This window comes from Rhinolophus sinicus, chromosome 18 (genome assembly GCF_057876585.1).
Source record: "Rhinolophus sinicus isolate RSI-liver-muscle chromosome 18, RSI-T2T, whole genome shotgun sequence".
Taxonomy (NCBI): Eukaryota; Metazoa; Chordata; class Mammalia; order Chiroptera; family Rhinolophidae; genus Rhinolophus; species Rhinolophus sinicus.
Window position 1 is genome coordinate 66637454 of NC_142518.1, and position 15334 is coordinate 66652787.

Consider the following 15334-nt stretch of genomic DNA (forward strand, 5'->3'; position numbering starts at 1 on the left):
ATTTTGTCAAAGCTTTTTCTGCATCTATTGATATAACCATATGAATTTTATTTTTTATTTTGTTTATGTGGTATATCATGTTAATTGGTTTGTGGATTTTGAATCAACCTTGAATAGCAGGAATGAATCCCACTTCATCCTGGTGTATCATCTTTTTAATGTATTGCTGAATTCAGTTTGCTAATATTTTTTGAGGATTTTTGCATCTACATTCATTAGGGATATCACCTTTTAGTTTTCTTTTTCTTTTTTTTGTAATGTCTGTCTGGTTTCGGAATCAGTGTAATTGTAGCCTTTTAAAGTAAATTTGGGAGGCTTGCCTCCTCTTGTATTTTTTGGAATAGTTTGAGAAGAATAGGTGTTAATTCTTTTTTGAATGTTTGGTAAAAGTCACCTGTGAAGCCATCTGGTTCAGGACTTTTGTTTGTTAAGAGCTTGTTGATTACTGATTGGATTTCATTATTAGTAGTAATTGGTCGGTTCAGATTCTCTGTTTCTTCTTGATTTGGCCTTGGAAGATTGTATGCTCCTAGGAATTAATCCATTTCTTCCATATTGTCCAATTTGTTGGTGTATAATTGCTTGTAGTACTTTCTTAAAATATTTTGTATTTCTATGGTGTCTGTTGTCACTTTTTGTGTTTCATTTCTGATTTTATTTATTTGGGTCTTCTCTCTTTTTTTCTTGATGAATCTGGTTCTTTATCAATTTTGTTTATCTTTTCAAAAAACCAGCTATTGGTTTCATTGGTCTCTTGTATTCTTTTTGTTTTTTGTTCGTTTGTTTGTTTTTTGTTTTGTTTTGTTTTTGCCTCTATTTCATTTGTTTCTGCTACGATTTTTATTATTTTCATCCTCATACTCACTTTGGGCTTTGTTTGCTGTTCTTTTTCCAGTATCCTTAGGTGTAGCGTTAGACTGTTTATTTGAGGTTTTTCTTGTTTCTTTAGGTAAGCTGCATTGGTATGAATTTCCCCCTTAGGACTGCTTTTGCTGTGTCCCATAGGTTTGAGGTCATTGCACTTTCATTTTCATTTGTCTCATTTGACTTCTTCCTTGATCTCTTTGTTGACCCATTCATTATTTAGTAGCATGATATTTACCCTGCATGTGTTTTTCCAGCTTTTTTCTTGTAATTGATTTCTAGTTTCATACCATTATGGTCAGAGAAGACACCTGATATGATTTCATTCTTCTCAAATTTATTGAGACTCGTTTTGTGGCCTAACATGTGATCTATCTTAGAAAATGTTCCTTGTACACTTGCAAAGAATGTATATTCTGCTGCTTTGGGGTGAAATGCTCTAAAAAATCAATTAAATCCATCTGGTCTAGTGTGTCATTTAAGACCACTGTTTCAGTATTGATTTTCTGTCTGGAAGATCTGTCCATTGGTGTCAGTGGGGTGTTAAAGTCCCCTAGTACTTAGTATTTTATTATTCATATTTTTTATCTTCTCTGTTTTCTTGTTCTTGTTCTTATTCTCATTCTCATTCTTGTTCTCGTTCTCCTTCTTCTTTTCCTTACCCTTCTCCTCCTCCTTCTTCAAGAAGTCCCGCTAATGTTTCCTGTAATACTGGCTTGGTGGTAATGAATTCCTTTAGCTTTTTCTTGTCTGGAAGCTGTTTATTTCTCCTTCAATTTTAAATGATAGTCTTGCTGGGTAGAGTAGTCTTGATTGTAGGCCCTTGTTTTTCATCACTTTGAATGTTTCCTGCCACTCCCTTCTGGCCTGCAAACTTTCTGTTGAGAGATCTGCTGACAATCTTATGGTAGCTCCCCTGTAAGTAACTAGTTGTCTTTCTCTTGCTGCTTTTAGGATTCTCTCCTTGTTTTAACCTTTGCCATTTTAATTATAATTTGTCTTGTTGTGGGCCTATTTGGGTTCATCTTGTTTGGGATTCTCTGTACTTCCTGGGCTTATATGTCTATAGCATTTCCCAGGTTAGGAAAGTTTTCAGTCATTATTTCTTCAAATAGGTTCTCGATGCCTTGCTCCCTCTCTTCTCCTTCTGGTAGTCCTATGATGCGAATGTTGTTACATTAAATATTGTCCCAAAGGTCCCTTAAACTATCTTTCTTTTTTTTAATTCTTTTTTCTTTTTGTTGTTTTGATTGGGTATTTCCTGCTACTTTGTCTTCTAAATTGCTGATTCGATCCTGTGCTTTATCTAATCTGCTGTTGATTCCTTCTAGCGTATTCTTTCTTTTTTAAAACTTTTTTTTTTATTGGGGAATACGGGGGAACAGTATGTTTCTCCAGGGCCCATCAGCTCCAAGTCATTGTCCTTCAATCTAGTTATGGAGGGCACAGCTCAGCTCCAAGTCCAGTCGCCATTTTCAATCTTAGTTGCAGGAGGCACAGCCCACCATCACATGTGGGAATTGAACCAGCAACCTTGTTGTTAAGAGCTCCTGCTCTAACCAACTGAGCCATCTGGCTGCCCCTCTTGCAGCTTAGTGGCAGCTCATTATCTTCAATCTAGTTGTGGAGGGCACAGCTCACTGGCCCATGTGGGAATCAAACTGGCAACCCTGTTGTTCAGAGCGCGTGCTCTAACCAACTGAGCCATCTGGCTGCCCCTCTGTCTGTTTTATGGTTTCTATGTCCTTTTTTGTTGAAGTTCTTTCTATCTCTTTGTTGAAGTTCTCACTAAGTTCCTTAAGCATTCCTATAACCACTGTTTTAAACTCCGTCTCTGGTAGCTTGGTTGCCTCTATTTCATTTAGTTCTTTTGCTCGAGTTCTCTTCTGTTCTTTTATTTGGGACATGGTTCTTTGTTTCCTCATTCTGCCTGCCTCTCTGTGTTTGCTTCTGTATATTAGGTAGCTCTCTTATGTCTATCAGTCTTTGCTGGGTGGCCTTATGTAATATGTGTCCTGTGTGGTCGAGTGGTGCAGTCTCCCTGATCACCTATGCGTGTGTTCCAGGAGTGTCCCTTGTGTGTGTTGTGTGTATTCTACTGTTGCAGTTGAGCCTTGATTGCTTTTGGCATATCAGTGGGTGGGATTGACTCTCAGCTGACTGGCTGTGAGGTTTGGCTATGCCCACAGTCTATGAGCTGTTGTGTGTGGGCCTGACCCCTCAGAGGGGGATTTGTCCCAGTGTGCTCTTGTGCCTGTTGAGAACACCCTTTGGGTGTACCGCTTGTGGGACTATTTGAGTGGTCCTCTGATGTGGTCTGAACCTGGCCTCTGGGTTTGTTGTTTCTGGTGTCTCTTGGGAGGAGCTCCTGTGAGGCACATTTCAGCCTTGCCTGTGGCCGGCCTGGGGCTACCTGATAGAAGCTACAAAGCTATATGTGGTTGGTTGCTGCCTGTGCTGGACCTGGAAGTGTGTGTGGGTGGCCTCGCTGTGAACCAAGGCTGACTGCCACGTGTATTGGGCCTAGGGCAGCTTAGCAAAAACTCCAGGGCCCCCCTAGTTCTGTTGCCACCTGCCGGATGCCCATAAGACTCAGCCATTGAAAGAGCCTCCTTAGGTGTGTGGACTGGGTTGGTTGACCTGGTGTTGAAAGTGCCCCCAGTGCTGTAGCACTAGCTGGGCTGTGTGGGGTCCCAGGGAGTCATGGGGTGTGGACAGTGGTTTTTACAAAATTAATGCAGATTCAGTTCTTACACCAGTTCTGGGCCTGTGACCACATCGCAAAATGACCTGAGAACACCACAGCTAGACACTGCTTGCCTCAGGCCCGCAGATCCCTGAGATCCACCCAAGGGAGACTGCTGTACAAGTTATGGCTGACTGCCCACCACCGAAAGTTCCCCAGCCTACTGAGGGCTGTCTGCTCTGTAAAACACTTCCACAGCTTGTAGGTTGGGGCCATCTGCCCAGGAGCCAAGAGTGCCTCCATCAACGCAGCACTAGCTGGGTGTGGAGGGACCCAGGACTTTACCAAAGTGGTGCACATGCACGGATTTTGCAATATTAGTGCAGTCTCAGATTTGGCCCTTTGGGAGAGGGTTCAACATAGGAAAGATGGTGCCCTCCTGTTGGCTACACACGAGATGGTCTCCACACAAGGACAGTGGCGGCTGTCCCTCCAGTACTTGCTCTGAAGCCACACAACTCAGTCTTTCTCCATAATTCTCTGGCACCCGTCAAGTTGCCATCCCTCCACTGGAGCCCGGTTGAGTATTTGCAAGTTAGTGAGACTGTGTGTGGATCCTTTAAGAGGACATCTGGGTTTCGAGCTATCTTTCTCCTCACTGGGATGGACGAACAGAGTCCTTGCTGATTTTCACTGCCAGATATTGTCGGGACTCCTGTGCCTGGCACAGAACCCCTGGACTGGGGAGACCAGTGTGGGCCTAGGAGCCCTCCCTCTTCAGGGGGTAATTCTGCCACTGACGTGTCCTTCCAAGTGTTCAACCACTATCTGTGGGTTTGGGGTCAGCCCGTTTCATTTCTCTGCCCCTCCTACCAGTCTCAATGTGGCCTCTTCTTTATGTCCTTAGTTATAGGGGTTCTGTTCATCTAGTCTTCAGATGATTCTTGATGTTGATTGTTCTATAATTTAGTTGTAATTTTAATGTGATAGTGGGAGGCTGCAGGCATAGTGTTTACATATTCCAACATCTTGGACCTTCCCATTCATTCTTGTACTCACTTATTCAATGAATATTTGTTGAGTACCTACTATGTATCTCTTCTGAAATAAATGTTTATTTTCTGGACCACTCACTTGGCATTCATTATGTACTGCCTCTTTGGTTTATTTTTTATTACTCTCAACAAAATAGTTACCTATTTAACAAAAAGAGCCACATAAGATACCCCCTCAGAGCTATGTAAAAGTAGATGCTCAAAAAATGTTTACTGGCGAGTTGGCATCCTGGGAGCAGAAGTCAGATTGTAGGACACTGTAAATGGGAGTAGATAGGAAAAAGTAAAAGATGCAGAAGGCACTTTCAAGAGGTCTAGCAATCCTATTATTGATGTAAACCTGCCTCATTGATTATTTTTAAATCTGTATAAAGCCCTTTATAAAAATACAAGCTACATGGAAGCCTGTGTCCTTGAGGTCAAGTGTCTCCTGGCTCTCTTTGGGACTTAGTCTAAGGGCATAAAACTAATTGAATGAGGTTATCAATGTAGGAGGTGGGTGGCTAGGAAAATACAACCTGAGATCCCAGCCTCCCTTGTAAAATCTTTGGGACCTCATAATCCCAGCTCCACAGCTGTAGTGGTGCCTAAGAGACTTTCTGTAATTTGGGGATGGTGTCTTCAGAAGGCAGCAGTGTGCTATTGCTTGAAGCAGGATAAGCCAGTGGCTCAAACCCAGACAGGGATTTAGGGAATATCATTCCCAGGGCTAGATAAAGTTTATATACACAGTTTCATTTGATTCTCATAACAGCCCTATGAAACTGATTTATTTTTCCCATTTTACAGATCAGAAAACTAAGTTCAGGGAAGTTAAATTTAGAGAGTCACAGAGCTCAGAGGTGGTAGAGCAGAAATTTAAATCCAGGTCTGTCTAACTCCAAAGCCTTGCTCATTCCTCTCTAATATAGTCAGTAATATTGTGATAGCATGGTATGCTGTCAGATGGTTCCTGGACTTATGGTGATCACTCCTTTAGGTGTATAGATGTTGAATAACTATGGTGTACACCTGAAACTAATATAATGTTGTATGTTAGCTATATTTTAATAAAAATCTTTTAAAAATATAACCCATTGTTTTTATTTTAAAAAAGAGATTTTAAAAAAGAAGAGGTAACCAGTAAAAACCAGATAATTATTTTAGAGCAAACTACTGGTGTAGTTCGGTGCCACTTTCATTAATCTTGAACTTTCTTTCATTCCTTTATTCTGACTCCTAGTTTGGAGTCAGAAATCCTTCTCTGAGGTCTGCCATTGGTCCTCCGGCTGCCGCTTTCCCTGAAAATTGCTTCAGCCTTGGGCAAGCTGGTAACTCTGCCAGGGTTATCTGAAGATAACCACAGAGAAGGCACTTTCAACCCTGTTGTCAGCATTTCATTTTCTTTATAATCCTTGAAAAGAGACAGGTGAATAGCTGCACAGAGCACAGGCCATTGGCCTGAGTTCAAGTCCCAGCTCCTCCACCTTCCAGCTCTTTGATCCTGAACAAACACATATTATGTGCCAGTCACTGTGCTATGTATTTTATAAATGTTATTTCATTTAAACAAATTCCATGCTTGTAGTGATATAAGATCTCTAAAATGCATTAAGTTTATTTAAAAAAACATTGGTGGGAACAGTGGGCATAATATGCTACTGTATGTATTAAAAGAAGGGAAAAATAGAATCTATAGCAATTTGCTTTCTATGCATAAAGAAACTATTAACGGTGATTTTTTTTTTATAGGTGGACTAAGTGGCAGTAGGTGTGGAAATGGGTTGGAGGGAGACTTTACTGTGTAACTTTTTATATTTTTTTGAATTTTGAACCATGTGGCTATATTACCTATTGAAAAATGTAAATGTATATGCCAAAATAGCATCCTAACATTCTGCAGTGGCAGATATTGTGATTAGAAAAAAATATGGGTTTTAGAGCCAGACAAAGCTTGGATTCAAATCCCAGCTCTGCCCGTTACTTGCTGAGGAACCCTGGATAAGTTACTGCCTCATCTGCAAGATAGGGATAAATGCCTCCCTACCTCACAGAGCGATTGGGAGAACTATAGATGATGGATATGAAAATGAAAATATAAAACCACACAATAGCTACTCAGTAATGATGAATACATTTCCTGCCAGAAATTTTTACCATGAAGTGTTTAGCCACATTCTTAGTTTCAGTTTCCCACCAGCATGCTTTGCGTACAGTTGTTCAACCAGTTATGAATCTCCATAACTGTACTGTCATTTATCCTGTATTTCTGCATCTCATGCACATCAATTGCATGAAGGCATTGTCACATGGCTTATTTATTTCCGCATGGTGTACCCACCATTTCCCCTGTTCTACCAGTCTGGTGACTGTACCCAAGAAAGAAACGAAGTCAGTCTTGAATGACTTGTTTGTTCTTGAGGACATGTGGAGATCAGCACTTCTCTTTCTAAGTGCTTATAAGCCTGTATTTAAATATTCTAGAACACTATGCTATCAGTGCTGTCAATCTCGCCAGGCTACACTCATAGTTCCTAGAGGCTGCCTTCTTCCTTCTGGGGATCTACTGTACAGCATGGTTACTATAGTTAATAATACTGTACTGTACACTTGAAATTTGCTAAGAGTAAATTGTTAAGTGTTCTAACTACAAACAAAGGTAACCTATGTAGGTGATGGATGTGTTCGTTAACTTGTTTGTGGCAATCATTTATATATACACCGTATTTCCCCGAAAATAACACCGGATCTTATATTAATTTTTGCTCCAAAAGATGCATTAGGGCTTATTTTCAGGAGATGTCTTATTTTTTCATGTACAAAAATCTACATTTATTCATGTACAGCAATCTACATTTATTCATTTATTCATGTACAAAAATCTACATTTATTCAAAAACAGCTATGTCATCTTATTCTGGAACATCGTCATAATTCTCCAAACCCCGAATTCTGGCTTGAATTTCTGGCGATTCCATTTCCTGTGGAACCACTGGCCCCAATCTCTCATGTCCAGCAATTGAGCTCTCTTTAAATGAGCACTTCTTGTCCATGTAGCCTGCTCATAGTGCATTGACAACACAGCTGTCAGTGATTTTATCCCATGAATTCTTCACCCAAGTCACTACCTCTTGCAGGCTAGGCTTCACAACGTTTCCATGCTGATTTCTCTCCGTTCTATTTTCAGTGTAGTCATTGATTTCCATGCACAAATGGTCCTTGAATGGCTTGTTTATTGCAGTATCAAGAGTCTGGAGATAGGCAGTCATTCCTGCGGGAATCATTATTTGACCTATTCTTCTCTCTGCAAGGAAGTTCTTCACGTCTTTCGCGTGGTGAGTGCTGGCTGAATCCCAGACTAGCAGACCTCTTTGGCCACCTCACAAAACAAGTGGCAGCATTAAATTGACCCACTTCCTTATAACTGCTTGTATGCACCAGGCTTTTTTGGTTTCAAGAACATAAATGCCTGAAACACGTTCAACCTTATCTTTCTTGCCCTTAGTGATGATTAGAGGTGGGGCTTTCTTTCCATCTAGATGAATTGCCAAAATATAGATAACACATGCACTTTCGTAACCAGTGGAGGGAATGTATTTTGACGAGGCTCCCCTCTGATCAACTGTCGTTTGAGATCCTTGGCCCATAAACACTGCAGTTTCATCCATAGCAATCATGTTGGAGAGTTGGTATTTAGAAAAGTCGATGCCGGCAACAAAGGACTTGAATGCAAGTGCACATTTAATCACTTCAGTACCTTCCAGCTTGAACAGTGTTGTGGATCTTAGAGACAGTTCATATCGCTGAAGGAAGCCATGCAGTCAGCGTTGTGATGCTTTGAATTCTTCTGGGGATATTTCTAACTGTGGTGCCACTGCAAGGGCAAATGCTTGAATATCAGCCCTGCGCACAACCAAAGCTTTTGCTCTCCTGTCAGCAATCCATTCACAGGTGGTGTCTTCCAGCTCAGGAAATAATGGTTGCTAACCTGATCCACACTTGCGCTTCTTAGCATTTCCCTTGTCCACCTGTTGACTGAGGTTATCGTACTCTGCTCACCATTTTCAGACCATTCAGAGATCCAACTTCTTCTCTTTGCAGAAGCCGTAAGATTCTTGCCCCGGGCGTCCTCCACGATTCCTTTCTTGTACTGGACAGAATAGCTCTTTCTTTTTGCACCCATCTTGTCTGGGGGTCAAAATATTATTCTCTTTAAATGTACCATTAAATCAAGTGTTAATTGGAGACTTACGAGACAGGAGTGGCAACAAAAATGATGACAGTTAAGAATGATGGTCCACACAAAAGTGACGAAAAATTGCAGGCACCAAAATTCAAAAAACGTTTATTTCACACAAGTGCATTAGGACGTCCGTTACAACACATGATGTATTGAATTATGAAGATTCATATTAGACACAACCACATCCATTCGTTATCAAGTGTGCACATTATTCGTGCGTTGTGTCTGTATTCGGATTGGTCATTTGGCAATAAATCTGGAGTTCATCTGTTTATATAGGCGTTTACCTCTCATCCAAAGGCACCCGCTTGGGTATTTACAAATACTTAATTATGATTTATATTATCATTTATTTTAAGTATTAATGTCAATAATATTATTTATTTATATTTAATTATATATTAATATTATTATTTTATAATTCAATATGTTCGTCGTGTGTTGCAACGGACATACTAAATGTGTCCAGCCTGGCTGACGATCTTAACTGGGGCTTATTTGGGGGGTAGGGCTTATATTACAAGCATCCTGAAAAATCATGTGTATATATTTTCTTTGGCACCCCTGGTATTAAAACATCACATTGTATACCTTAAATATATAGTTTTGTTTGTCAATTATACCTAAATAAATCTGGGGGTGGGAAAGAAAATTGCGATAGTGTTTTCACTCTTTTTCAGCCTCCCAACATGTTTTCTTTATACCAGGATTCCTCTGGGCCAGCAAATTTAAACTTATTTACAGTAGCTAGGCCCTCTCTTGTTGTCTCAGTATTTATCCTGAGATCTATATTTCTCTTTACTATGCTCACTTATTCTATCCATTCCAATGTGATGTGTATCTCCCCTGACAGAATGCGGGAGAGAAATAGGACAGGGGTGATTTTTGAGGTCCCAGCATCCCATATGAAGTCTTTGCGATATGTGTTGTGACTATATAATCAGCAGCTCTGCAACTGTAGTGCTTAAGAGACTTTATGTAATTTGCAGACGGTGTCTCCAGATGGCAGCCGTGTGTCACAGGCAAAGGCTCAAAACTAATGCTGGAAGCCACAAGCGTGTTGTTGCTTGTAGGATAGTTTCCTCACTGTCATCTATCTTCATTCTCCAGATGCCTTCAAGCAGAGACTCTAGCCTTCCTTTCTTCCTTTAACTCCTGATGTGCTTTTTTCAAAGCACCCTCTTTTTTGTCCCTTAGGATTTGGGAATCCAATAAGCTTATCTGGGGTTTTAGCCTTCCAGACCCCAGGTTAAGAGATCTGTGTCATCCTGTGTATGCATCCTTGGCAGGTGGCCCTCTGCCTATTTATATGTATTCCTTTAAAATCTGAACCCACTGAAGAGTAGTTTATATTGTGTAGCCAATGGGGCAACTTTATAATGCTTTTATGATTTAATGGCCCTATTACCTTTTGTGCTTAGTACTGAACTAGGATTGGACTTTCACTCCTAAGCAGCATTCTTTGATATTGCATTCCCTTCCTCTCTCTAGCTTCCATCTCTGTTATTTTTAAAAAATTATTTTAAATTTGCCTACCATGAAATTCACTCTTTTTGGCATACAGTTCTATGAGTTTTGGCAAATACATAGTCAGGTAACCACTACTACAGTACCAAACAGTTCCATAACCTCAAGAACTTGCCCAGGGCTCTGCTGCTTTAAGGTTATCCCCGTCCTCTACCCCTGACCCCTGGCAACCACTGATCTGTCCCTATATTTTTGCCTTATCCAGAATGTCGTATAAGTAAGAGTCCTACAATATGCAGCCTTTTGAGTCTGGCTAGTTTCACTTCACAAACTGCATTGGAGATACATCTATATTGTTGCACATATGAGCACTTCCTTCTTGGCATGGATAAACCACAGTTAGGTTAACCACTCACCCACAGAAGTACATTTCAGTTGTTTACAGCTTTGGCAATTATAAATAGTGACACCTTAAACATTTGTACATGGGATTTTGTATGCACACAGGTTTTCATTTCACTTAGGTAAAATCCTAAAGTGGGATTGCAGTTGCATGGCAAGTGTATACAGCGGTACCTCGGTTTTCAAACATAATCTGCTCCGGAAGACCGTTCGAGTTCTGAAACATTCGAAAACAGCCGACAGCTAGGCCTCAGGATCTTGCACTCAGCGGGAGCCGTGTGACATGTTCGACTTCCGAGGGGTATTCAAAAGCCGAAGCATTTACTTCTGGGTTTACAGCGTTTGTAAACCAAAATGTTCATCAAGGGAGACATTTGAAAACCAAGGTACTACTGTATTCACTTCTATAAGAAGCTACCAAAATATTTTCTATTTTCTTTTTTTCCAAAATATTTTCCAAAGCAGTTGTATCATTTTGCACTTCCCCCAGCTATCCATAAGAGCTCCAGTTTCTCTCCACCCTCACCAACACTTGGTATTATGTTTTGTTTGTTTTTAAGTTTAGGCATCCTAATGGGTGTATATTTGTATCCTGTGTTTTTAATTTGAATTTCTCTAGTGACTAATGATGCTGAACATCTTTGCAGGTGCTTACTTGCCACTGTATATACTCTTTGGTGACATGTCTGTTCATGTATTTTGTCCATGTGCTAACTGGACTGCTTGCCTTTTTACTGTTAGGTGTTCAGAGTTCTTTATATGTACTACATACCAGTCCTTTGTTGGATATGTGGTTTGCAAATATTTTCTCACAGTTGGTAGTTTGTCTTTCATCTATTAACAGTGCTTTTCCCAGAACAAAAGTTTTTAATTTTGACAAGGTTCAATTTATTGATTTTTTTCTTTTATGAATTGTGCTTTTGGTGTCACGTCTGATACCTCTTAGCTCTAGATTCCAGAGATGTTCTCCTATGTTTTTTTCCTAGAAGTTTTGTAATTTTATTTTTACATTTAAATCCATGATCTATTTTGAATTAATATCTGTACAAGGTGTGAGACTTAGGTCGAGGTTTTGTTTTGTGTATGTATTTTTTTGCCCATGGAAGTTCAATTGCTCCAGCACCATTTGCTTGAAATGCTATTTTGCCTCCATTGACTTGCTTTTGCCCCTTTGTCAAAAGTCATTTCGGCATATTTGTATGGATCTATTTCTGAGCTCTCCATTCTTTCATTGATCTATGTGTCCTTTTGTCAATACCACATGATCTTGATTACTATACTTTTACCTTACTTTTCTTCTATTTCTACAGTCCCCCGATGGTGTTACACATTAAATATCCAGGATGGAGAAGCCACATGCTACTCACCAAGGGGAGGAAATTATCGCAGCAGCCTGGGCACTCGCTGTGAGCTCTCCTGTGACCGGGGCTTTCGACTGATTGGACGAAGGTCGGTGCAATGCCTGCCAAGCCGCCGTTGGTCTGGAACTGCCTACTGCAGGCGTAAGTGGTGTGTGCGGATGCTGACATGTATATGCAAGAGAAGCCAGCTAGCTAGCCATTCACTGTGGTTATAGGCCTGGAGGTGTTTCTATGCAAATTGAGTTTTTCCATAGGCACCCAACAGGGCCTTTCCCCATCTTACCATTCTAGCTCATTCTCTCTCCCTGAGGTTATTGCCCAAGTAATATGACCATTTAAGTAGCACCCAGCCCTGCTGGCTCAGGGGGCCCCAGAGTGCACGTAAGGCTTGGGCCTGGGGCCTGATGTGGAAATGGGCCTTCCTCTGGAGCTCCCGAGAATGTGTGGACTCAGATTCTTTCCCACTTGTGATAAACTGCTATACTTCCTGGCCTAAGGCCTTAGAAGGCCTTGGCAGTGAAGACATGAGACATCTGCTATTCTTCATTTTCTTTGGAAAGTCAAGAAGAATCCTTAGGCTAGAATGTGAGGATGTTAATACACATCAGCTCCCACATCTGTATCTCTTCTTTCAGCCCTCCAGCCTACTCTTTTTTAGCAGCTGAGCTTTGTCTGTCCGTATGTCTATCGCTGAATGCCATTTGTAGGACACCCATGTGTACAGGGCCAAGTATTGGTCGCTTCAGGAGCTTACTCAATTCCTCAGTTACCCCAAGGCATCTTGTATACTAACAGGATAGAAATGCAAGTGTGTGTATGTGAACGCAGTGTGACCAGACTCAGGGTGCTGAGCATCCAGAGAGAAATCGGGTTGGTCAGAGAGGGTGCTGTGGAGGAGAGAAGAAGCTTGATAGCCAGAAAGAAGGAAGCCAGCACACCCCTCTAGGTGACTGTAATTAATGTTTTAGGACTTAGAACCCATTGTTTCCAAAATGAATTTGAATTGGCCTTACAGAATTAAGTAATATGTCTATAAATGAACATGAACATAAAACCAGTCAAAAGAATGGAGACGAACATATTTCCGGGTGCCTAGAATGAGTTAATTACTATATTTGAACACTGAATCTAGCTTTGCCCTTCCTTATAAGAGACAAAAAGGTAAACACTTTGGATGTGTCATTTTCACTGTCAAATAATACTAAGAAAACAAATTCGCCTGAAAAGACAAACCTTTTTTCTTGGCCCTGACTTCAAGGAGGTCATTTTTGCATAAAGGATACTGGAAAACGTAAAAGGCAATAATCTTCTAGTCTAGTTTAACCAAGAAGCAAAATGAACATAGCTTATAGAATCTATATTCGAAGCTCCAATAATAGAACTTATACAGGGTTAGAACTTAGACAATGTAAAGGAATGTATGGCTCACCCACTTCTTGCAAGTATCAGGTATCTCAAACTAGACGTCGGCAAGCACAGGCTCACAATCAACTCGTGGTAGCAGTCTCCGCTTCTGGCACAGGTGCTGTCTAAAGCACATGGATTCCTCTTTAATCAAATACCACCAAAGCTGGCCCTCCAAGCACTGGCCTGACTTGTACTCTATCCCGGACAGAGGGGCCAGCCTACTTCCACCTGTAAGTGAGCCTCAGCTGAGGTGTGCTTATGGTAACACCAAAATTATACTCAAAAAAGAGCTTTGAATTTGCTCAAGGCTATCTAGCATTTGAGGAACAAGAGATGAAAACTAACAGCAACTCAGGCCCTAAATGAGCCCAGAAGTTTATATGTATTGTCTTTTTTAATCTGCACAACAGTCTATGAAGTAGCCACATGTTAGTGGTAAAAACACTGAGACTCAGAGGAACGAGGTAACTTGCTCAAGTCAGAGAGCTAGTAAGAAGTGGAGCTGGGATCCAAAGTCAGGTGTGATTCTTAAATCCATGCATTTGGACAAGTAATTTACTTCTTTGAGAAACACCCCCCGCCCCCCAAGCACTACTGTATCTTATAATATAAAAATAAGAAGGCAATTAGAAAAAAGAAGTAATTAGGCAGAAAAATGTACGGGCAGTTTTGGGTAGGGTTTTCTATATTTTCTGCTGGTCTTATATGGTCCTCCCTGTGCTAGATGCCCAGGCATCACCTCCAGATAGCCCCACAGGCCACTGAGCTTGCCACTTGGTTCTCTCTTAGAGATGAGATGCCACGCATTGCCATTCATCACGAGTGGCACTCACACTTGCACAAATGGGGTGCTTCTTGACTCCCGCTGTGACTACAGTTGTTCCAGTGGCTACCACCTGGAAGGTGACCGCAGCAGAATCTGCATGGAAGACGGGCGATGGAGTGGAGGCGAGCCTGTATGTGTAGGTAAATGCTGCTTGCTCCCAGTTGTCCTGCTGCAAACAGCCACCCTGGTATGATGGCCACAAAGGAAGTGGCACTCTCACCACAGAAGGCATTCCTGCTTTCTATGAGGGTAGCACTCTGGGCACATGCTTCATGAAGTGATCGCTTCCTCTGCAGCTGGGCTTCCTTCCCCAGTTTCACTGAGCATCTTGAACAGAGACTGCATCTTTTACCTACACAGTGGTGTGGTATTGCTTCTATGGGTTCCCTCCAGGGAAGGCAGGGGGCCCACAGCCAGCACCTGATTTCTGACCTTGGCAGACATAGATCCCCCCAAGATCCGCTGTCCACACTCACGTGAGAAGATGGCAGAGCCGGAGAAACTGACCGCTCGAGTCTACTGGGACCCACCCTTAGTGAAAGATTCTGCTGATGGTACTATCACTAGGTGAGTAACAGATGCCCCTTATGCCTCATAACAGCTTTTCCCAGGCTCTCAGGCTGCCAACACTGAACTGAAAAGGCTGAGGCTGTAGTGATGATGTGCCCCAGACCCAGATCCTAAGGGTCTCTTTCCTCTGTGGTTCTTTCACTCTGTCCCATGCAGGGTGACACTTCGGGGCCCTGAGCCTGGCTCTCACTTTCCCGAAGGAGAGCATGTGATTCGTTACACTGCCTATGACCGAGCCTACAACCGGGCCAGCTGCAAGTTCATTGTGAAAGTACAAGGTCAGAAAGAAGTCTTCCTTTTCCACATTGCTCACTATTCCTGCTGTGCCCTGACCCGCTAGATGCCCACCACAACCCTCTCCTCTGTATGCCTGAAACCGACACCTCATTTAGATTAGGAGAGGGCAAAAACAAGTTCACGAACCAGGGTCATTCAGGAAGCCTGCATGACATGTGCATACACGTTTCAGAAACT

The 15334-nt window shown here is 41.7% G+C and overlaps 1 protein-coding gene across 2 annotated transcripts in view; it reads left to right on the forward strand.

The window, feature by feature from the left end:
• SRPX2 (sushi repeat containing protein X-linked 2) overlaps nucleotides 1-15334 on the forward strand; it is a 33220-nt gene that overhangs the window by 11831 nt on the left and 6055 nt on the right. For both annotated transcript variants that reach the window (XM_019716617.3, XM_019716618.3), the window contains exons 4-7: nucleotides 12007-12198; nucleotides 14254-14430; nucleotides 14731-14857; nucleotides 15017-15138. In XM_019716617.3, coding sequence (XP_019572176.3) covers nucleotides 12007-12198; nucleotides 14254-14430; nucleotides 14731-14857; nucleotides 15017-15138 — 618 coding nt within the window. The remainder of the gene's footprint in view (nucleotides 1-12006; nucleotides 12199-14253; nucleotides 14431-14730; nucleotides 14858-15016; nucleotides 15139-15334) is intronic.